General features: G+C 37.9%; 2 protein-coding genes across 2 annotated transcripts in view; both read right to left on the bottom strand.

Annotated features, from left to right (window-relative positions):
- Positions 1-4,626, bottom strand: part of LCT (lactase) — a 50,575-nt gene extending 45,949 nt beyond the window's left edge. Inside the window, exon 1 of the mRNA XM_018062350.1 lies at positions 3,987-4,626. Within this exon, the coding sequence (XP_017917839.1) occupies positions 3,987-4,626 (640 nt within the window). The remainder of the gene's footprint in view (positions 1-3,986) is intronic.
- Positions 13,273-25,446, bottom strand: part of MCM6 (minichromosome maintenance complex component 6) — a 36,613-nt gene continuing 24,439 nt past the window's right edge. Inside the window, exons 14-17 of the mRNA XM_018062374.1 lie at positions 19,913-20,048; positions 19,267-19,422; positions 18,392-18,531; positions 13,273-15,343 (exon numbers count right to left, since the gene is read on the bottom strand). Coding sequence (XP_017917863.1) covers positions 15,227-15,343; positions 18,392-18,531; positions 19,267-19,422; positions 19,913-20,048 — 549 coding nt within the window. The 3' untranslated portion in view covers positions 13,273-15,226. The remainder of the gene's footprint in view (positions 15,344-18,391; positions 18,532-19,266; positions 19,423-19,912; positions 20,049-25,446) is intronic.

Genomic DNA, 25,446 nt, shown 5'->3' on the forward strand with positions numbered 1-25,446 from the left:
GGACTGTGTGGTCACTTCGTAGATGTTAACTATTATGTGGCTGAATCACACTGACCGCATTTTGTCAGCTCCTTCTTAGGCCTGCAGTCCTACCCACTTCCCTTCCTGCGTGACTGAGCTCTAGTGTACTCACAAGAAATGTACCCAAGCCAGATAACTTTCCTATCAACTTTTACCCCGTCTTCATGTGATGCAAGAACTAGAAGAATGCTCTTCAACTAACACAGATAGTTAATGGTCCACAAGGAAAAATGGTCATGAGACCCCAAGGGGGAGGAAAAACCCCCGGCTCCTATTGGTGCAAATGTGCTACTCCCTTAGTAGTCAGCTTGTATTTTTAGCTTTGGCGCCTTTAAATTCCCTGTACCCCTTTTGGCAGTGGGGAAGTGAAAGTCGCTCAGTCGAGTCCGACATTTTGTCGTGTCCATGGGCTATACGGTTCATGGAATTCTCCAGGCCAGAATACTGAAGTGGGTAGCCTTTCCCTTCTCCAGGGGATCTTCCCAACCCAGGGATGGAACCCAGGTCTCCCGCATTGCAGGCGGATTCTTTACCAGCTGAGCCACAAGGGAAGCCCCACAATACTGGAGTGGGCAACCTATCTCTTCTCCAGGGGATCTTCCCGACCCAGGAATTGAATCAGGGTCTCCTGCATTGCAGATGGATTCTTACCAACTGAGCTCTCAGGGAAGCCCAGCAGTGAGGAATGCAGCTGCAAATGCTTCCAGATCGCTGATCCAACCCATATGTAAGTTACCCACAATAAACCCCATAATTACACTTTATGGAGTTGCCTGCTTCAATTTTTGGTCTCAAAATTTCTTTTCAGTTCAGGGGATATTATTCAATATCCCTGCTTTTGAAAAATTATATTTTGCTTTTAATCAACATATGTAACTTATTTGGGTATATTAAAAAATGTATTTTACAAAGAACAACAAAGCTATGGAATTGGATTGAAAAGCTGGGGATGAATGAGAGAGAGAAAGGAGGAAGGAAAACTGCCTTTTGGAATAGTAAAGAGACTGAGAAGAGAATTTACTTAGTGTCCTGTATTATATCAGGGACAGACAATCTAGTGATGTTGATAAAACATGAAATGTGGGCTGGAGGAATGAGCAGAAGAAAAGAAGGCAAATATGAGTTTAAGAAAGAAATAGTCTTTAGTAACCTGATGAGGATCAAAATATGAAACCCTGATGAAATATGTAAAACATTTTAACAAACATGTATATATAGCTTTATAATTTAAAATAATTCAATGGAATTGGTCCTCAAAATAAGACAGATTTTCTTCAGCTTCAGATGATCCATGTTTAGCTTCGCCTTCTTTCAAAGTTCATTTTACTCAAAGCTTCTTCAGTAGAATTACAGTCAATAAATATTTATTTATTTTCTCACTCATCCCATGATAGACTTTTAAAGAAACCAGTTTCAAATCCGGCCTCTCCTCTTCTCCCTGGCTCTACAGTTTATGAAACCAACAGCTGGGCTTTTGGGGTTCCCTCGGCAGGGTTGTTTTCTCACCCAGTGGCTTGTAATCCTCCAGATCCTGTGCTTGCTCTCTCCCTCCTTTGACTTGGCTAAAAAGGTGGTCCAAGGACAGCCTTTCTGACAATCATATCTAAATTAGCCCTATCCACATTCCCAATCTTTTTTCCCTTGCCCTGATTTTATTTTAAACACAGAAAAAATGTTTAACCTCTCTATAACTGAACACATGCAAATAAAGAATATAAGGCGATAATAGTTTTCAGCCATCAAATTACCAATGATGGAAGAAAAGTTTCATGTACTGAGATATGGGGAAGTCATTCTGGCTTATGCCTGATTTAACATAAACTTTATGCTAACTAGAACATCCCGTTTTGTAGTCTATTAAACATACATTGTCCATGTGCTTTAAGCATTAAAGAAGATGCATGGTCCAGAAGTAAAGAATGTCTGTTGTGAAGATAGAGATGAATGCCTCTTTTCCTGGGACGTCAGAGAGAGTACACCTTTGATAATAAGGCTTCCTTCCCGGGTGGCAAGCCACACACACTCTCTGTGCACATGCTAATCTGTCTTTTTTCAAAACTTTGCAGGAATGTTCCCCTGTCATGGTTCATGTTCTTTTTTCTGATGAAATATAAAACTGTGCTTAAAACCATGCTTTTCTTGAGGAATTCCTCAGAGCTTTCTGAGAGGCTCTCTCCAAAGATCTAGTCCTCATTTGGCTTGAATAAAACTTTTCTATTTTTATTATAGATCGGTTATCAACTCTTTCTGTCTACACCAATGATAAAACAATTACATCACTGAAAACAGGCTGAGTAGGGTCAGAAGAACAATTTTGTAGTTGTTAGTATAAAGTTACAACTTTTCTGGAAAATAATTTAGCATCATCCTTTGAAGTCTTAAAGGAAGCGCATCTTCTGACCCAGTAATTTCAGTTTCAAGAATCTCAGAGGGCTTCCCTGGTGCCTCAGTGCTAAAGAATCTTCCTGCCGAAACAGGGGACACAGGTTTGATCTCTGGTCCAGGAAGGTCCCACGTGCCATGGGGAGCTAAGTCCAGGCACTGAAGCTACTGAAGCCCTCAAGCATAGGGCCCGGGGGCACAGGGGAAGGCACCGCGGTGAGAAGCCTGCACGTCTCACTGTGCAGCTAGAGAAAGCCCACGCGCAGCAATGAAGACGGCACAGCCGTAAATTACATAAATAATTTAAAAAAAAAAAGAGTCTGTCAGAATTTATCTGAAGGCAAGCATTTATACATATGTTCATTGCAACATAATTTTTAACTGTGAAAATTAAACTGGTATGTAAAAATGAAATATTTTAAATGAGCCATTAATATAATGTGAACATGTAAGAACACTGAAAATCATATTTTCAAAGAGTTTTTATTAAAATGAGAATATATTAATTAAATGTGTTAAGTTTCAAAAGTAGAATATGGTATGGGAGGGAAGTTTAAGAGGGAGGGGGAATATGTATACTTATGGGATTCATGTTATTGTACGGCAGAAACTGGCACAAAATTGTAAAGTAATTATCTTCCAATTAAAAATAAATTTAAAGAGTAGAATATACAAGTATACAGATATATAGTATGTATACAAATATACAGTATATAATAAAAACTAGAAAGCATATCTAATCCAATTAATCTAATTAATCTAATCTAATTGGTTCTCAAAATTGGTATACCTCAGATTCATCTAGAGAATATAATAGAATCAATGTCCTGAATCTGTCCAGACCTAGTGAATGGGAAGCTTACATTAGCTATGAAACAGGAATATGGACAATTGTAATCATGCTCTTCTCACTATCCATCAGCATATCATTATTTTATCTTCTATTTGTCTCCCCTGCTGGAATATAAGCTTCAACTAGAACATGTAATTCGCTTTACATAAGAAAAACAGGGAGGCTCAAGGTTTCTCAGGTGGTCCAGTTGTTAGGACTCTGAGCTTCCACTATACGGGGCATGGTTTTGACCCCTCGTTGGGGAACTAAGGTCTCCCAAGCTATGAAGCATGGTCAAAATTTTAAAAATTAAAACATAAAAAAGAAAGCAGGAAGGCTGAAAGAGAATGGGCAATCTTGAAATCCTAGGGAGAGTCAGGGAGGCAAGACTGAAGAAGGAAAGACAGAAAGATAATTGATAATAGTGTAGACTCAAGACTGGGTAAGGAGGGTTTAAAGACATTTTTCAAAGGGGATATTGGGCATGGTACAGTGCAAGCCATCCCTACCTACCTCCACCAAGAAATCCTCAGGATGGTATTAATTTCTCATTTATAAATAGCTATGAAGGGACTGTTGAAAGTAAGTGGAAAGAAATGCTGAGTCCTGCTTTAAGAAGGGTGGATGAAGGTGGATGATGAAGGCTGCGGTGGGTCAGCCATCAGGGTTGTGTGAACTCACCTTGAGAAGCATATTTTTCGTGGTAAATCTCATAGGCTTTTCTGTGGGCATCAGGGTTGTGTGAACTCACCTTGAGAAGCATATTTTTCATGGTAAATCTCATAGGCTTTTCTGTGGGCATCAGTGAGGATCTGCAGACGTGAAGATCTTGATTCCTGGTGGGGAAGCTTCGTGATCACTCGCTCCAAGTCACTAAAAGTGAACCAGATCTCAACTAGGTCCCCAAAGGAGCGGAAGGCGAAGGAGGCATAGGCAGCAAAGAGATCGGCAAAGGCCTCAGTTCTCTGGAGAGTGCTGGCAGGGAGGGTCTGGTGGTGTAGAACCACCAGGGGCTGAAGCTGAGCAGTCTTGAGGGCCTCAAGCAGTTGCCGATAGCACAGCACTGTTCCCTTGTCTGGGTTCTCCGAGATTCCTTCTGGGAGAAGTTGTGCCCATGGCAGAAATACTTTGTAATGGGTGATCATACTGGCACGGACACTTCTAAAGTACTCTGGCAGGAATGCAGGCAGTGGCTGGCGACAAATGTAAATTTCTTCATCTTCTGCTACAAAGGGAGGATCCTGGTTTCCCAGGGGATCCCTCAGGTTGTGTAGCAAGTTGTTGGTTAGAGGACCAGCAGCTGAGATGAAATTTTTATCAGAGTCCCAGTCTAAACCCCAGCAAGAAAAACTTAAAAGGACAATAAGGACTAAATGCCAGGCCAGCTCCATCTTCAAGGAACTGTCAGGAGGTTTGTGGAATACTTACTTTATAACTTCAGTTGAGGTTGTAAAATACCAAGCAACTATTAACACTTAATATGTAACTGCTTTATCTACAATAATGAAATCAGTACATGATTCATCAGTCCAGTTCAGTTCAGTAGCTCAGTCGTGTCCGACTCTTTGCGACCCCATGGATGGCAACATGCCAGGCCTCCCTGTCCATCAGCAACTCCCAGAGTTTACCCAAAATCATGTCCACTGAGTCGGTGAGGTCATCCAACCATCTCATCCTCTGTCAGCCCCTTCTCCTCCTGCCTTCAATCTTTCCCAGCATCAGGGTCTTTTCAAATGAATCAGCTCTTCGCATCATGTGGCTAAAATATTGGAGTTTCAGCTTCAACATCAGTCCTTCCAATGAACATTCAGGACTGATTTCCTTTAGGATGGACTGGTTGGATCTCCTTGAAGTCCAAGGGACTCTCCAGAGTCTTCTCCAACACCACAGTTCAAAAGCATCAATTCTTTAGCGCTCAGCCTTCTTTATTAACCGACTCACACCCATGCATGACTACTGGTAAAACTATAGCCCTGACTAGATGGACCTTTGTTGACAAAGTAATGTGTCTGCTTTTTAATATGCTGTCTAGGTTGGTCATAGCTTTTCTTCCAAGGAGTAAGTGTCTTTCTATTTCATGGCTGCAGTCACCACCTGCAGTGATTTTGGAGCCCCCCAAAAAATAAAGTCTGCCACTGTTTCCACTGTTTCTTCATCTGTTTGCCATGAAATGACGGGACCAGATGCCATGATTTTGGTTTCTGAATGTTGAGCTTTAAGCCAATTGTTTCACTCTCTTCTTTCACTTTCATCAAGAGTCTCTTTAGTTCTTCACTTTCTGCCATAAAGGTGGTGTCATCTGCATATCTGAGGTTATTGATATTTCTCCTGGCAATCTTGATTCCAGCTTGTGCATCCTCCAGCCCAGCGTTTCTCATGATGTACTCTGCATATAAGTTAAATAAGCACGGTGACAATATATAGCCTTGACCTACTCCTTTTCCTATTTGGAACCAGCACCATTTATTGAAGAGGCTGTCTTTGCCCTATTGTATATTCTTGCCTTCTTTGTCAATATAAGGAATCCAGTGGCCCCGCTGGAGCGGTAAGCAGCCAGAGGAGAGGAGATACCCCACGTCCAAGATCAGGAGTGGCGCCTGCACTTCACTGGAGTGGCTGTGAGGAGATAACCCACGTCCAAGGACAGAGGAGAAGCCCCAGCAAGAAGGTAGGAGGGGCGAATTCACCTTTAGAATCAAACCCCATTTCCACCAGAGACACTCAAACAAACCTTGTGCACACCAGGACCTGGGACCCCACAAAGACTGAGACAGAACTGTGTCTGAGTGACTCCTGTGGAGGTACCGGTCGGCAGTCGTCTGCCGCAGGGACAGGGTCTCTGGGTGTGGTTATGGCATAAGTCCTCTTGGAGGAGGTCACCATTAACCCCACCAGAACTTGCACAGGACTGAGAAATAGACTCTTGGAGGGCACAACAGAACCTTGTGCACCAGGACCCAGGAGAAAGGAACAGTGACCCCACAGGAGACTTGCCTGTGAGTGTCCGGGAGTCTCCGGCGAAGGCATGGGTCAGTGGTGGCCTGCTGCAGGTTGGGGGCACGGACTGTAGCAGTACATGCATGGGATCTTTTGAGGGAGGTCACCATTATCTTCATTACCTCCACCATAGTTTGGCCCGAGATAGATAGCAGGGAGGGAGCACAGCTCCACCCATCAACAGAAAATTGGATTAAAGATTTACTGAGCATGGCTCAGGCCTTCAGAACAAGACCTAATATCTCCCTCAGTCAGTCTATCCGATCAGGAAGCTTTCATAAGCCTCTTGTCCTTCTCCATCAGAGGGCAGACAGACTGAAAACCACAATCACAGAAAACTAACCAATCTGATCACATGAAACAGCCTTGTCTAACTCCATGAAACTATGAGCCATGCCATGTAGGGCCACCCAAGATGGACGGGTCATGGTGGAGAGTTCTGACAAAATGTGGCCCACTGGAGAAGGGAATGGTAAACCAATTCAGTATTCCTGCCTTGAGAACCCCATGAACAGTTCATCAATGTAATATCAAAAAATTTTAAAGCCATAGAGATGGCACAATAACCTCAAACTTCTCATACAATTTAAGCCAAGGAAACTGGAAAGTGAAGAAAAAAGTCCTTCACATTTTTTCTTACTTCAGTTCAGTCACTCAGTCATGTCTGACTCTTTGCAACCCCATGGACTGCAGCACGCCAGGCCTCCCTGTCCATCACCAACTCCTGGAGTGTACTAATATGTTTTTCTTACTTACAAATTATCTTAAAATTTATTTACATAGCAGAACAAAAGTGAGTTCCTCACCAAACTTTTTTCCTCCTTTAAATATACATAAGTATATACATGATGAATACATTTTATAAAAGATTCAAGCAGTATAGAAATATGTATAAAAATTTACTAATTCCCCTCTTTGTTTCCCTTTCTAGGATAATCATTTTCAATACTGTGCTTCCTTCCAATTTTCTTTCTCTGCATATATTAATGGTATTCAGGAGTCAGAGTGCCAGGAGTTTAAGTCTCATCTGGTGGAAGTTACTTAATTTCTGTCTCTGTTTTCTCAGCTGTAGAATGGGGATATACAGGGTTGTGAGAATTAAATGAGGTCATTCATTAGCATATTTAGAACCTTGCAACTCAATGATAGCTATTATTATTACATATACAAATGCAAATATGTGTATAACATTTAAATATATAAAAGATACATGGAACTATGTTTAATGCAGTGTTCCTTAGCTTTTTTTTCTCTGCACTTCAGTTTAACCTCTTGCATATTGAATATTGGTTGATTCTTAATTTTAATATGTTGCAAATTAATATTTTTAGCTATACATCTTTGTCCACATTTAAGATAAGAGTTTTAGAAATTAAGTTGCTAACTCAATGGTGTGCCCATTTGGAATTTTGATTGCAATCCAAAGCAGGTTTCTTCAAACTTAAATCCTGCTTATAGTTGTGTGTGTCTAAATCTCTCTAGTTTGCTCACACCTGTTATAAATTCACATTTGGACACATTTTTGGTTTGGAGGGGTAGTTTTTCATGTTAAATGGCTACCTGTTTTTCTTCTGAGATTTAGGTTCATATCCTTTGTACAATTTTATTATTTAACTTATTATGACATAGGAACTCAATAGTTTGGATATCATGTATTAAAATGTGATAGAAAAAAAAAATCCCCCAGTTTTAAAATTTGGCTTATTTGAAGTGTATCCTTCAAAATACATTACTTAGTACCATATTTTTGAAAGCTTGTGTCAAATGTATTAATATTCTTATTTCTAATCTTTAGATCTTTATTCCATCTTTATGTTGCATGTTACCAGAGTTTCTAAACTTCTAATGGGTTGTTGCGTAGGCCATTCCTTCCCACTATTTGAAATGCCATTTATCAGAAGCCAAGTATTTGGGACTTCCCTGATGGCACAGTAGATAAGAATCTGCCTGCCAATGCAGGGAACATGGGTTTGATCCCTGGTCCAGGAAGATTCCACATGCCATGGAGCAACTAAGCACATGTGCCACAACTACTGAGCCTGTGCTGTGGAGCCCACAAGCTTCCACTACCAAGCCTGTGTGCCCGAGAGGCTGCACATGACAGCTGCTGAGCCTGCAAGCTGCAACTACTGAAGCCTGCTGCCTAAAGCCTGTACTCCACAAGAGGCTGCAGTGAGAAGCCCACACACCTCAACTGGAGAAAGCCCACACAAAGCAACAAAGACCCAGTGGAGTGGAAAAAAAAAGGAAATGAAATATTTATCTAGATGTGTTTCTAGACTTTTTAGTCCTTGTGTATCTATTCACTTAATGAAAGGACATGGCCTCTCCTATCATTTTTTCCTTGGAACTGTCTTAGAAATATGTGATATATATACATATATATATATATGTAAATAGAAATAGTTTTATTTCATTCAGTGGAATTTTCAAGGTGACCCTGACAGCCCCAGGTCAATATACCATTTTCAAATTCATCTGTTTATAATCATCGTTCTCTCTCTAAATATATATAATTATAGAAATAGTAAATAAATGTATTATCATAAATATCCCTGAAATTTAGATAAAATATTTCCATTTGTCTTATACCTAATCCCAGGTACTTCCTATGAAATATCCATCATTTATTACATCTGTATGTACATAAATAGTTTTCCCTACAAGTATACAAAGTAAGAGGTACTATAATGTGAGTACTGACGTACAACTAGCATTTGTACCGTATAGCACACTTGGAGATCTTTCCCTTGTGTAAATACTGATATATCTGATTATTTTCAAGGGCTGTATTGTGATGCTCCCCCATCATTTTGTTGATTGGGTGTCGTCATCGACACCTTTGTCTATACACAGATAGGTATTTCTTCAGGAAAAATACTGGAGTACACTTGCTGGGTAATAGGGTAGTCAGCCATGCTTTAACTTCTAATGGTACTAACAAATTTTCCCCTGAAAGCAGTGTCCCAATTTACAGTCCAACCAGTAGTGTATTACATTAAATTCCTAGCAAACCTACCAATGCTATTATAATACTATCAAATTATTAGTGTTTTTATAATTTTGAATGATTTAAAAAATTTATTTGTATCAGCTCTGTATCTATTTTGGGAAATAAACTTTATTACCATTGTAAATTGAGAAAATATATAGCTACTGAAATTATATATAATTATATACATATATAGTAATTATATATAGCATATTCTCATCTGCAGCTTATTTATTCTGGACATTAATCCTTTCTCTAGTATTATAGGTTGACAAAACATTCTCCAAATCTGTAGCTTTGGTTTTTAATTTTTAATGTATTAAATTTTGGTGTAGTCAAATACATTAATTTCTTTATTGCTCTCTAGATATAGTTTTTAAAAGCCTCTTCTACTGCAAAGTTATAAGAAATGCTCATATTTTCCCTTTTTAAAATTAATTTTTAAGGACACAACTGACATATAACATTGTATTTGTTTCAGGTGTACAACACAATCATATACATTGTACAAAACCACCACAGTAAGCCTAGTCAACATATCCATCATTAATATACAATTTTTTTTCTTGTGACAAGAATGTTTACGATCTACTCTCAGCAACTTTCAGATAGACAGCAGTAACTATAACCACCACGATGCACATTATAGCCCCATGACATTTACTTTGTAACTGGAAGTTTTGTGCCTTTTGACCACCTTCACCTCTGGCAATCATCAGTCTGTTCTTTGTACCTATGAGTTCAGTTTTTATGGAAACATTTTTTTTTAGATTCTACACTATTTGTCCTTCTCTGCCTGACATTTCATATAGCATAATGCCCTCTGGGTTCACCCATGTCACAAATAAAAAGATTTCTTTTCAGAACTGAGTAATATTTGATTATACACAGTTTCTGTATCAGTTTATCCATCAGTGAACACAGGTTGCCTCCATGTCTGGGCTATCATAAATATTGTGGCAATGAACATGAGGGTGCATATATCTTTTTGAATTAGCGTTTTCATTTTCTTCAGATAAAATACCTAGAAGTGGAATTGCTAGATTACATGGTAGTTCTATTTTTAGTTTTTTTTTGGGAAACTTCTGTTTTCCATACAGAGGTTCTCACCAATAGTACACAAGGGTTCTATTTTCTTCACATCCTTGCTAACACTTATTTTTTCTTTTTCTTTATAACCTTTCTAATAACAGGTGTAATTGATATCTCATTGTGGCTTTTTCATTTTGATGATGATTAGTAATATTGAGCACCTCTTCATGTGCCTGTTGGCAATGTGAATATCTTCTTCGGAAAAATGCCTATTCTGCTCATTGGCCTCTTTGAGATTGCTGTTATTATGTTTTTATATATTTTGGATATTAACCCCTATCAGATATTATCTGCAAAGGTTTTCCTTTGACTGATGGCTTTCCTTGCTGTGCAGTAATTTTTGGTTTGATGTCCAATTTATTTTTGCTTTTGTTGCTCTTGCTTTAGTGTCAAATCCAAAAAGCCATTGCTAAGACTGATGTCAAGGAGCCTACCATCTGTGTTTTCTTCTACAAGTTTATGATTTCAGGTTTTATGCCCTTAAATTCATTTTTAACTTCTGTGAATAGTGTAACGTAGTGATCTAGTTTTTCCAACACCATTTAGGAGAATGTCTTTCCTTTACTGTACCAATACCATAGTTCTACTATACCTATGTAATATAGCTTGAAATAAGGACACATGATGCCTGCAGCTTTGTTCTTTCTCAATATTGCTTTGGCTATTCAGGATCTTTTGTGATTCCATACAATCGTACGATTGTCTGTTTCTATGAAAAATGCCATTGGTATTTTGAGACTGCACTGAATGTGTAATGAAGGATTTTAAAATGAAGGGGCATGTTAACAATATTAATTCTTCCAATCTGTATGCACGGAACATCTTTCTGTTTATCATTGTCTTCTTCAATTTCTCTCACTACTGTCTTATATTTTTCAGTATACAGGTTTTTTACCTCCTTGGTTAAATTTATTCCTAGGTATTTTTAAATTATACAACTGTAAATGGAATTATCTTTTTCTGATACATAAAAAAATTAATACTTGGCTGCATCAGGTCTTGGTTGTAGTAAGCGGGATCTTCAGTGTCATGCAGAGATCTTGTTCTGGTACACTGACTTTCTACTTGTGGCACGCAGGCTCCAGAGCACATGGGCTTCAATAGTTGCAGCATGTGGGATTTTAGTTCTCTGATCAGGAACTGAACCTGTATCTCCTACACTGGCAGGCAGATTCTTAACCACTTGACCATCAGTAAGAACCCAACTGTTTTTTTTTGGTGGTGTCTTTAGGGATTTCTATATGCAAGATCATATTATCTGCATGACAATTTTACTTCTTTGGATGCCTTTCTTTCCTAGTTTTGGCTAAGATTCCATTTTTATTTATTGAATAAAAATACTGAGAATGGGCATTCTTGTCTCATCCCCAAGAGTATGATTAGCTGTGGGCTCGCCATTTAGTCTTTATTATGTTGAGATACTTTCCCTCTATACTCACTTTGATGTTTTCTAAAATCATAATTCGATGTTGAATTTTATCAAATGCCTTTTTCCCTTATCTATGGGGATGACAAGGATTTTTATCCATTTTGTTAAGCTGTATAATACATTGCTTGATCTCCAGATACTGAATCATCCTTGCATACCTGGAATAATCCCATTTGATCATTTTAACATATTAACTTTGCTAATGTTTTGTTGAGGATTTTTCCATCTATTTTGTACATCAAGGATATTGGCCTGTAGTTTTCTCTTCTTTAGGTCCTTGTCTCATTTTGGTATCAAGGTAATGCTGGCTTCATGAAATGCATTTGGAAGTAGTACCTCCTCTTCCATTTTTGGAAAATGTTTGATAAGGACTGGTATTAATTCATCTTTAAATGTTTGGTGGAAGTCATCAGTGAAGCCATATGGTCCTGGACTTTGTTGGGAGGTTTCTGACTTTTTATTCAATCTCATTACTAAGCAGACTAACTAGATTTTCCATTTTTGTCATGATTGATAGTGTTTTTCTAGCAGTTTATCTGGAGAAGGCAATGGCAACCCACTCCAGTACTCTTGCCTGGCAAATCCCACGGATGGAGGAGCCTGTCAGGCTGCAGTCCATGGGGTCGCTAAGAGTCGGACATGACTGAGCGACTTCACTTTCACTTTTCACTTTCATGCACTGGAGAGGAAAATGGCAACCCACTCCAGTGTTCTTGACTGGAGAATCCCAGGGACGGGCTTGCCGTCTATGGGGTCACACAGGGTCACACACGACTGAAGCGACTTAGCAGCAGTGGCAGTTTATCTACTAGGTTGTCCAATTTGCTGGTGAATATCAACATCTTATGATTCTTTATATATTTCTGTGGTATAACTTATCTTTTTTTTTTTGGTGAGTCGTTAAAAGTTTTGTCAATTTTACTTTAAAAAGAAAAAAAGCTTAGTTTTATTGCTTTCCTACCAACTTTGGGCTCTATTTCCCACCCCACCCAAGATATAAAGTTAGGCTGAGATCTTTGTTTTTTGATAAAGGCATTTATCCCTATGAACTTCCCTCTTGGATTGCTTTTGCTGCCTCCCATCAAGTTTTGCTATGTCATTTTTCCATTTTCGTGTTTCATTTTTAAATTTCTCTCTTGATTTCTTTGACTGACTGGTTAAGTAGGGTGTTGCTTAATTCCTATATATTTTTGAAAACTTCAGGTTTCTGCCTGTAGTTTTGTTTTATATTATAGTCAGAAAACATGCCTATTTCAGTTATCTTTAATGTAGTAAGACTTGTTTTGTGGCCTAACATATGATCTATCCTAAAAAATGTTCCATTTATGCTTAAGAAGAATCTGTATTCTGTTGCCTTTGCACAGAATGGTCTGTGCCTGTTAAGCTCATCTGGTCTAAACATACTACTTGAAGTCTACGCTTCCTCACTGATAATGTCCACTGATGAAAGTGGGATACTTAAGTCTACTACTATTGTTTTGCTATTTTCCCTTAGGTTTGTCAATATTTGTGTCATATATTCAGGTGCTCCATGGCTTTATTTGCACATCTTTTCAATATGTCCTAGAGATATTTCCATTTCAAACATCTTCATTTCCCTCATTTTAGTTTGTATAATGCAGAGAGCATGGCTGTTATCATAATTTATGTAGTCATTTCCTTTCTGATGGACATCTGTTGGGATTTGGTTGAAAACAGATTAAAGTGATGGCTGACAATTTACAATATTCAAGATGTCCTTTTCAGAAACAATTTACATCTATCCACTTACTAAATACTTGTCTAATTTTCTTCATAAAGACCTTATACATAATCCATCACCCATTAGCCACTTCACTTCTCTGACAAGTAACATGTAGATAGAGGGGATGTGTGAAAATGGAAGCACACTTACTCAGATGTATAAAAACTTATTTTAGTTGTATTAACGGTCTCACTTTGCTTTAGAGTCCCCACTTTCACTAATAGCAAAACTGGGGGAGAAGACAGATTCACCATTAAGCAACTCATCTTTCCTGGCCGTCACACTTTCCTTTGATCAAACTGAAGTTCAAATTCCTGTCAGGCGTTTCTCTATTCAGAAACGCCTTACCCATCTTCTTTATCAAGCTGGGAACTAGTGCAGGGAAGGAACTCTTTCTTGCTGTTTTCTGAGTTTTTACTAGTTGTTCTTCCTATCACCTATTACTGGAACCTTCTGTCTTAGTCCATGCCTTACTCCAGCAGCTCCTGCTCAACAATAAGTCTGAGATCCTGTACACTGAAGTTTCCTCATCTTAAAAGGCTTGCCTACCCCCATTAATTAGTAACGTAGTTTTCACACAAGTTTATACCCCATATCTGCTAACTGTGCAACTTCTGTTTCCAATCTCCCTTACCTTTAGTGGTGAGTGAAGTTTCTATTAGTGAACGTGAGTAACATGTATAAACATTCCCTGACTAGCCCCACAGACCCCCCAAATACCATCTATTGTCAAAAGCTGCAACAACAGTAACGTCTACACCATGAACCTATGATCAAAGCTAAGCCTCAGAGACTGTTAGCATCATAAACTGCAGTAATTCTTTTCCTAGAAAAATGCTGTAAAATATAAGGGTGGTTGTATATATAGAAAAATGACATTTCCCATTTGTTGCCAAAAGCTGCAACAATAGGAACAGGTACAGCATAAACATACTGATCAAAGCTAAAGCCTCAGAGACTGTTAGTATCATAAACAGCAATAATTTTCTTTGAAAAAATTTAAGGATGGTTATAATATAGAAAATGATAAAGTTCCCTTAAAAAAGCAGTCAGAAAATAATTCTGAGACCTTACTCTTAGAACATAGAAAATTTTAAAGTTATTAAAGAGTAGTGGAAAAGTATAATAAATGTTTTATTTTCATAAACTCTCTTAAAAAAACAAACAGAACTTGATTTAACTTTTAAAATCATCTCCAAGGCCTCTTAGCTTTCATACTATCAAATTCTAATAAGGACTCTCCTCACAAGATGTTATGCTTAAATGTTTACCATAATGTCATATTTCCATCCCTTTTCTATATTCATGAATAAATGGAAGCAATAATCTGAGTAGACTAGAAATAAATCTAATAGACAACTGCTGAAAAAATTTTTTCTGGTGAAAAAAAGCAGTAATTGATACTTGAAAAAAGTTATTTCTCCAATACGATATCACATAACATATAAGCAGCAGACCTTTTTCTACACATGAAAACACAAGGTCTTAGTTATAGAAACAACACATTATTGCAATCCAACTTTTTTTAGACAAGAAGCACACTAAAGGGGGATAAAACCTGTGTTGGTATAAAAGGAATGTGACAATATAGGATAGGACAATCAACTTGGTTCTTATTCCTCAAAGTAAATCTTCCTGAATCATCACTCCCAGAAGCATTTCTCTGGCTAGCAGAACTCCATCCAGACTCCAGGCCCGAGGTGGAGGGCCATAGTTTCTCCAGTTTCTTTCAATAGCTCAATCTTCAAGCAAGTAGTTAGGGTTAACTACTAAGTAGGGATCTTCTTCATAGCTCTCACTTCCTTCTGTGGATCCTTTCAATCCAGCTTGGGTGAGCTCAATTAGAACATGATCCTATGAAATACAAATGGCTGTCCTCAGTTCTTTAGCAAAATTATAAGAATGATAAGATACACAGGACTTGACCCTCCTTCTAAATGTCTGATTTTAATCAGGTTCCCTAGTATATCACATCATGTACTTAAAAATAACTTTAAAAAACATGCTTTTATGATCATGTAATTGTATAAATCCTGATAAATATGTTTACCATTCTATTTATCATTTAAATATTAATACTTAATATTATGTTAATTGTTAATTTACCGGCCACTGAACTCTTTCATATATCACCCATTCATAATTCAGTTAGAAGTAGAATCAAAAGATAATTAACGTAAAAATTTTCACTTTGATCTATTAACTATTAAAAAAAAGAAAAGTAGAACATGCCATGTGGCTTAATAAACTTGATGACAGATTTGAAGCCATGATATATAAGTCAGTCTAATATGTCCACAAACAAAGACTTCTACCTAAGGCCCATACAGAGAAACTCAGGAAATAGTGATTTGATCCTAAAAATGGAAAACTCCAACAGTATGAACACTAACTAATACGACTAAGACAGATTAGACACTTTCAAGTACTCTATGTACTAACACATCTTCATAGAAAGCACACTTGATCAGCACAGTACAAGTTCCATAGTCTTTTGTACCAAATTGGCTCAGGAGGTGAATCAAACTTAAAAACAAGTCCAATTTAGATCAGTTAGTTTTACAATGTGTCCCAATTCGGACTTTTTGCATGAATTATTTTTATCTTAACACTGATTCCAGGGCCGCTTGGAAGGGAAGGGCTGGCCTGATGCAAACATATAGTCCACTAGACAGACAACTCCGAGCACAATACTACCCCCACTTCAGCTCTATTTTTATACATATTATTTATTAAATTTTGAATGGAATAGTTCTTCAAATCCCCCCACCTGTAATCACAGACTCATTTAGTTCTACAGGGACATAGTTCATCAGATGATAAACTCGGATGTGTGACAACTATAATATTTATAAAGTGAGCACTGTGAAGTTAAATGCAATCTCTTGCCATTTGAACAGAAAAATTCAATCATTTAACAAGTATTTGAACCCTCTCTGAGCTAGGCACCACTGCAGATACAGGGGATTGACAAAATAAAGTCCCTGCCCTCATGGTGGCTGCACATTATTAAACACCTAAACAAAGACTATACTGCCGGGCAGTTATAAACACTGTGAAGAAACAAGCAGGGTAAGGGGGTGACAGCAAGGAGGAAGGCTGCTATTTCAACAGACTAAGCAAGAAGCACTACTTTGAGAAGGCAACATTTGAGCAGATATTAGAATGGAGGAGGGAATATGGGGAAAGAAACAAAGGGCAAGTATAAAAGCCTTCGTACCTGGTGTGTCTAAGGAACAGTGACAAGGCCAGTGTCACTGTGCAGAATGGGAAAGGAAAGAGGTTATGAAATGAAGACAATGAGGTGGGCAGGGGCCTGGTTGTGCAGAAGGTTCTGCGGGCCATGGTACAGAGACTGATCTTATTCTAAACATGAGGGAAGAAAGGCAGCACACTAAAACAATTTCATTTGTTAAAAGATCTGTTTGGCTGCTGGGCAGAGAGCCACTGCAAGGGTGGACAGTTAGGAGGCACCTGTGCAACTCCAGGCATGGTGGCTTGGGTAGCTGTGATGGTTGTGAAAAGAGAACAGAGAACACTGAAGACAGGCTCATGAGCTTTGCTGATAAAAGACAGTTGTGAGGGGAAAGGAATCAAAGTTTATTCTAAGATGTCTGGCCTAAAGCAACTGAGTAAGTGAAACTACAGGGAAGTCACTGTTTTGAAGACACTGAGTGTGAGATGCCTATTAATTTGTGAGTAAGCAGCTAGCTATATAGATTAGGAATTTAGAGGATGGGTGAGAGCTGGAGATATAAATATGGGTTCACAAATGGTTCTCAATTCATGGAACCAAATGAGTTTACTTAGGCAACAAATGTAAACAGAAAAAGAGGTTTGAGGATTACATATAGTACTTCATTTAAAAAGTGACAGGAGAAAGAGTCAGAAAAATAAAAAAGGAGGGACTTCCCTGGTGGTCCAGTGGTTTAGACTCAGTGCTTACACTGCAGGGGGCACAAGTTTGATCCCTGGCTGGGAAACTAAGATCCCACATGCCATGTTATGTGGCCAAAAGAGAAAATAAAACAGAATCACACAGCTCAAAATTTTAAAAAAAAGGAGAGAGAGAGAGAGAGAGAAGAGGAGGAAATAACAGTGAGAAGACCCAGGAGAATATGGTGACTCAGAAGCCAAGCAAACAAAGTATCTCTAGGAGTGATCAACTGTGACAGACGCTGCCGACAGGTGGAATGCTGGAAACAGCGCAGTGACTGGAGCAGCGAGATGGTATGTATGTAAGGGCCCTTTAAGAGAGTGGGAGACTGAACAGGTGAGGGAAAAGTAATGGCAGCGGGGACTGCTACTGTGAGGCCAGTGCTACTGTGAAGTAGACAGGACAGAAGTTAAGAGCTGTCCATTTGAGATCCGTGGTCATTAATGCAAAGTAAGAGTGAGTACGTGATTGAATGCTTTTCTCCAGATACTTTTAACTTCTTAGATATAGGTACAGTAAACAAACTAGTTTTAACCAAAGGTGGAGTTCTGCCAAGCAAGTATTATAAAAGGAGAATGAATGAATTGGGAAGTGTAAGAAAAAAATATATGGAGCAGACTGTAAACTGGGTAACGGGGGGAGATAAGAACAGGAGGAAGGACAGAATGCAGAATTTAGATGATAGTGGTCAGGCTGCTTCAAGGTTTATGGCAGAGTGAAAAACAAAGGTTAAAAACACTCAAATATAAGACCCTAAATTCGCTTTCCCAGCTTTAACATAAATTCTGCTTATTTTGGCAGAAGAAATAAGTCAATTAATTAGTAAGTCTCTTATTTTAAACAATTTTTAATTCTGACTAGACCCTCAGGATTCAAAATAAATGAACATCTAAGAAACCTACAAAGATATGAAACATGAAAACCTTCCCTCAGTAATACCGCAGCAAACTTAATTATATACGTACATAGTGGGTGAGTCGATAAATAACTTTCTCAATGATTCTCTTTTTATTTATCAGTTCCTCTTCAGAATCTATTTCTGATTCAATTTCCTTCAAGTACCAGTTAACAAGTTCACTCCTCTTTAATGCAGACTCATCCTCTTCTGCAACAAAAGAATTCATTTAAAAAGGATTTAATTATCTTGATAGCAAGCTATTTTGCCAATTCTTAGAGTTTGCATACACAACAGACAAAATAATGTACAGATTAGATAACCAATCTGTCAGAAAACATATCTGCTAAAATAAGGTTTCAACGTTCCAGCTTAAGCCTGAAATAACCTGCCATATTATTTCAGTTAAAGTATCCTTACTTTATCTTGAAAAGAAAAATTAAAAAAAAAAAAAGAGATGATAAACAATTTTCTTAAAGCTATTATGATTTCAAAGTACGAAGGTGTTTCCTTCACTTTCTTATGCTTCACCACCCAGACAATGTTTGTCAACAGCAACTGAAAGCATAAGTTGGGAATGAAGGATTCCATCCATTTTAAACAAAGCCATTATAAAGAAGGGAGATTTTACATCTGCAAGAAGTTTGTTAAGTGCTTCTTTATATATTATCAGATCCCAAATTTGGCTTAACAAATATTAGAATAGGCCAAGGACATTAGCAAAAATGAGCCATAAACCTCCGACAATGAACTTGTAGGGAAAATATCCAGGTTGGTAGATATGCTGACATTCTCTCATAGATTTTCTTTGCCAAAGTGAGCTCGTCTTAAAAATTTATCATCTCTTCTGACAAAACAACACAATCTTTAGCCAAGCACAAGCAGTTTATGTGAATACAGCTTATGTAAATGACACAGTAAGAGCAGCACTAGGTATGGCCTCACCTTCTTCCATCTTTCTGAGGTGAAGCACAATAAGGTTAGAGATTCGGCAGTATTCAGAGAAGCCCAGCCTTAAGGAGGCTTTTGGAACAGAATCTTGGTTCATGTCTTCACTGTGGCCGTTAATTCCACTCACAGGAGCAGGGCTATCAGCATGACCTAAGTGAAATATTAACCGTTTAAATCTTCTTCCTGTGCCAATACCCCCCTACCAGGTGCTTTTATAAATATACTATTCATATTTTAATACTAATTTTAAAACAACCATATAATTATACCCAGTATTCAGTAACTGTACAAATAAATTAGAAGCAATTTTATAAATGCTACTAGTGAAGACAAAAACCCATTTGGAAGAAACGGGAAGAATGGGAGATAAAAAAGATTTCATGATCTAAAAGTGCATTTGCAATATTAAGTCCACTATCTCCATTTTGGTGTATTTTCTCTCAAGTCTTTCAAGCATATATATTTTATATCAACTATTTGATTATATTTTAACTTATAAATAGTTAATAAAATTCATTATCTATTTTTCCCCTTTTTGCTACACAGACTTCATAACCATCAGTAAGTGCACTTTCCTCACGATATCTTAAGAGAACATTTTGGCCCCTAACTCTAGAACAGTCATGAACAGACACCTCACCATTGATGCCATCTGGGCCCTCATCAACCTCCATCTGGGCATCTTCTTCTTGATCGAGATTGACATCAGGTGTTTCCACACGGATGATTGATTTATTCAGTAATCTGAAAGCTTCCTTCACATGTTTAGGCTGAACCTAAACCAATCAAGATAATGAAGTAAGCCAGTAAGCCAGTCTTTTTGATATACCAAACAGATTTTCTCCATATGAACTTTCAGTGACATTTTTGTTCTCACACGACATAAAAATATGTGATATTTATGGAGAACCATAAATTTACCAGAATGGCTAAAAGGACCAGCAATATTGAGTGCTGAGGATGTACACTGCTTTCATTCACTGCTCTTGGGAATATAAACCATTACAACCATTATGGGAAACCATTTTCAGTCTTTACTAAATTGTGTATGCATACAATCTATGACCCAATAATTCAATAACTCCACATGCAGGTATACACTGAACAGAAATGCACACATATATACATCAGATGAACCAAAAGACATGTACATAAGACCCAAACTGGAGACTATCCAAATGTCCATTTTAATAGAAGAATGAGCCAATCACTATGACACACTTACTGACAGTTATGTGTTTTTAACCACAACTGGGAGTGGGAAAAAGATTGAAAACAACTTAACTATCAGGAAAAGTATGGTTAGAGTACTATACAGCAATACAGAAAAGAAAAAGGTTATCCTCAGAGAAGCGGGTAGCAGTGAATGTAAAGAAAAAGCTCAAAGGGTAGCTCTTGGAAATGCTAATAAGGAATGTTCGACTTCCTGATCTGGGTGTAGATTATACAGGTATTTCACTGAAAGCTAACTGAACTGTACACTTGTGATTTGTGCACTCTCTGTACTTAAGTTTTGCCTCAACAAAAAAGTTTACTTAGAAGAAAACTTACAAGTCTATTCTGGGGGCAGGGGGCATTGCTTTAAGTCTTTATATAAATAACAGTCTCTCTAAATATACTCCCTTCCTAACTAGCTGAAGCCCATAACAACAGATAAATCCAGCAGAGCACTTTAAAAAAAAAAATATACTACTGCCTGCATGGAAACTTTGAAGTCATTTTAGAGCAGTCAATATCAAGACATATCCTAGTAAACTTACTGGTCTATAAAAACAGCTTAGGAAGAGAAAAATATCCAGTTACTTATGGGGGAGAAATTAATAATCAAGGGCTGGCCTCAGATTTCCCCAAAGGAACAACTAATGTCAGGATACAGTAGAAAAATTTGTACAAAAACAAATGGGCCATAGGTTGTAGATCAAGCCAATCTGTCATTCAGGCAAAGACTACAAATAACCCTGCTGCACATACACGCAGGGAAAATTAGTCCCGTGAACTCATCTCTTTCACCAAACCCTTGAAAAGGACCAAATTTCAATCAGCCAAGAGATAAATTAGGAAATCATAACAAATTTATCTTCAATGAGCTATGCATATATTTATCTAAAAAACTATGACTTAAAAAACAAACGTGGGAATTAACAGTGACAGAATACAGTATATATGGTATGACCTGAAGGCAGAGGGTTTACGTAAAGGCAGATCCAAAGTGAATTTGCTGACTGCCTCCCACCCGTAACAAATGAAAGTCAACAGATGATCAATCAAGTGACGGATAACTACATTTGACTGTGCAAAGGAAAGCTGTAAAATATTATTTACTAAAATCATGCCGTTGAGAGGAAAGGGAAGAGAAAGGAAGATGAAACACGCTAGTTTTAACACGCTTACTGGTAGGGAACCAATAGAGAATGGAGGATATAAGATAAAATTATAATAACAAAAGTAACCATTAAAATAAAACGTAAACTTTCTGAATATCAGAACTGCACATACAAGCAAAAGCAAAGTTACCACATAATGAAAAATCATTTCAACTATAAAAAGAAAACAAATAAAAAACCCTCTCTCTCATATCAATAAATGTAATTGGGTTTAACATACATTAAAATAATATTAGCTTGGATCACAAAATAAAACCTAACTCTGTGCTATGTGTGTGTGTATACATACTTAACTTACTCAAAAATGACTAAAAATAATAAAAAGTTATGCAAAGGAATATCAGAAAAAGAAAGCAAGGTAGAGTTCAGGCCAAAAAACACAAATGAGACCAAGAAAGTTAGAGGGTACACATCAAAATGAAAAGAAAGGTATCAGTTAAGAGAACAATATTAGTAAAGCCGAAACTATAGGAGGTAAAGGGATAAATAAATACAAAGAGACAAAACTATATTACCGGTAGAGAAATAAAAAGTATTCATAAGATACTTTAAACTTGCACTTTAGAGAAGATATGGTAGACCACAAACCCCACAAAAAAACACAGAAGGCCTACGTTCAGTTCAGTTCAGTTCAGTCGCTCAGTTGTGTCCAACTCTTTGCGACCCCATGAATCGCAGCACGCCAGGCCTCCCTGTCCATCACCATCTCCCAGAGTTCACTCAAACTCATGTCCATTGAGTCCGTGATGCCATCCAGCCATCTCATCCTGGGTCGTCCCCTTCTCCTCCTGCCCCCAATCCCTCCCAGCATCAGAGTCTTTTCCAATGAGTCAACTCTTCACATGAGGTGGCCAAAGTACTGGAGCTTCAGCTTTAGCATCATTCCTTCCAAAGAAATCTCAGGGTTGATCTCCTTCAGAATGGACTATCTAATATAATAAGTTAACTTCCCCCTTCACAGATGTAAGATCCCCTGGAGTAGGAAATGGCAACCCGCTTCAGTATTATTCCTGCCTGGAAAATTCCATGGACCGTGGAGTCTGGCGTCCACAAGGTTGCAGAGTTGAATAAAACTGAGCACAAAGGTAAGCACACAAACAAAGAACTAGGCCTCCCTTCAAAGTGTTCCCGGAACATTTATGAAAACTGGCACTGGGGACTTCACTGGTGGTCCAGTGGTCAAGAACTTGCCTGCCAATGCAGGGGACATGGGCTCAATCACTGGTCTGGGAAGACTCCACATGCTGTAGGGCAACTAAACCCACACGCCACAACCACTGAAGACGGCGTGCTGCAATGGCGTGAAGCCCACGTGCAAGGAGCCTGTGTTCCTCAACAGGAGAAGCCACAGCAATGGGAAGCCTGTGTACCACAATGAAGAGTAGCCCCCACATGGTGCAACTAGAGAAAGCAAGACCCACCAGCCCAAAAGAAAACAAACAAACAAACAAGGACATTGGGCTACAAAGAAAGCATCCTAGAAACTAAATGAGAAACTGTCTAATCACAATGTAGTATTAAAACAAGCAACCAAAAAAATACATTCTAACTGGATATTACTAAACTCTGCCAACTCTTAGAAATGGATACTTTTTTCAGGAAAATATAGCTCACCCAAAACTGACCGAAGAAGAGAGAAAATCTAAACAAGAAATTCTATATGCCAGACTCAAGAGTTTTAGTTGAGAATTCCTATCAGTAAAAGCAGATTTTTATTTCACTTTATTTATGGCGGTATCACACAGCAGGCAGGACCTTAGCTGCCTGACCAGGGACTGAACCTGTGCGCCTTGCAGTGAAGGTGCAGCGGCATTCTAACCACTGCACTGCCAGTGCATTCTCGGGCAGATCATTTTAATACAATGGAAAACCATTCTAGCATAGAGGAAAAACTGGGAAATTTTCCAAAAATTTAAATGAAATAACAACCATAGTTTTTTGTGAGTACTGTTTAAAAATTCTAAATAACAGGAAGCAAATGCCAAATGCATTAAAAGAGTGGGATTTTTTCCAGGAAGCCTTGATATTAGTCAATTTATTTTCATTTTAATAGATCCAGGAGAAAAAAAGTCATGATTAATTCATACACACTAAAGGGCTTTCCTGGTGGCTCAGACAGTAAAGAATCCACCTGCAATGTGGGGAACCTGATTTCAATCCCTGGGTTGGGAAGATCCCCTGGAGGAGGGCATGGGAACCCACTCCAGTATTCTTGCCTGGAGAATCCCCATGGACAGAGGAGCCTGGTGGGTGACAGTTCATGGGGTTGCAAAGAGTTGGACTGAATGACTAAGTACACACACAACACAAAAAGACACTAGGCAAAAAACAAAACAATCTTCCTGACAGCAATATTCAAGATATGAATAATAAATGTATAGTTCTTATTGATAAAAACATATTTCAGCCACAGAGCCAACTAAGAACAAGAAAAAATATTCAATTTCATAATTATTAGACATTATATTGCAATAGCAAAAGCAAAAGTAAATTAGTAGAGACTACAGGAAAAGATTAAGTTTACTTTTTTTCAGTAAGACTAGAACCATTTATCATTTGAAAAAAGAATGAAAATCTGGAAAATCAATAGACTTGACTGAAAAAGAAACTAAAGGTTTCATTCAGTATAAAACTAGCATACAGAAACCAATAGTTGATATATACAACCAACCATCAGTCAAAATATAAAATGGAAAAAAGTCTACCTTCAATACCAAGAAAAAAACCAAAATATCAAGAAATAAATTCAACAAGGATCATGCAAAAATCATAGGAAGAAAACTTTAAAAGCCATTAAATAAAACAACAAAAGACTTAAGTGGAAAGATAATGAATGAATCACCAGAACTGTTCACAAATGTTTGCTTTTCTCATTCTAGCCACTTGATAGGAAAGCACTTCTTTAACCACTTGAACTGAGGCATGGCCATGTTAATTCCTCTGACCAATGAAATGTGAGTGGCAGTGCCATGTCACTTCTAGACAGAAGGTTAAGAAGCGGTATATGATTCACCTTTTCTTCTATCTTCTATGATCATGGAAGTGTCGTGTCAACAAAGAGACTTCTGTCAGCATGAATTTCTGAGCAATGTGGAGAAGAGAGCCTCTGGCTAACATAAATGAACATGCAGCATGAACAAAATAACTGTTTTTGTTTTAAACAGCTGCAATTTTTAGTGGCATAAACTAGATTCTAATTGTTATCCTGTTTTCTTAGGTAGGAAAAATCATTGAGATGTCAGCTCTTCTTATTAACAAATGTAACATGCTCTCAATATCTATAATTTGGTAGTATACTATTTTTATTTTAGTATAAAAATACTAAAAACTGAGTATCAAACACTGAGCTCAAGTATATGTTGGCCCTATGTTCAGACTTTTTAAACAAAGATAAATGAATAGACAGCTTTAAGGGTATAATGCATTTCCTTACTACACAATATATTCAACAGTTAGAGAAAATCTAGGGGGTGGTATAATTACATAGCTTCATACATTTAGTAGCATTAGTATAGGAACAAGCCATGCAACTGGAGGAAAAACCCATTTCAGGACTGAACAGAGAGGTCCTTGATTGCTGACAGACTCTCCCGTTGCCTTCAGACAAACCAAGGAGTTTGTCAGTATACAAAATCCACTGAATTCAGGACAAACAGGAGCAAAAGGATAGGTATTAAGGACTTGGTTCTTGCCAATTAGGATTGTAGGGACCAGTCTGAAGTGAGCAGAGGTGGCTGGAGGCTGGAAATACTGCAGTTCAAGTCCAGAATCTGTAGGTGAGTATAGCAGT

The sequence above is a fragment of the Capra hircus genome, chromosome 2, assembly GCF_001704415.2.
Source record: "Capra hircus breed San Clemente chromosome 2, ASM170441v1, whole genome shotgun sequence".
Classification (NCBI taxonomy): Eukaryota; Metazoa; Chordata; class Mammalia; order Artiodactyla; family Bovidae; genus Capra; species Capra hircus.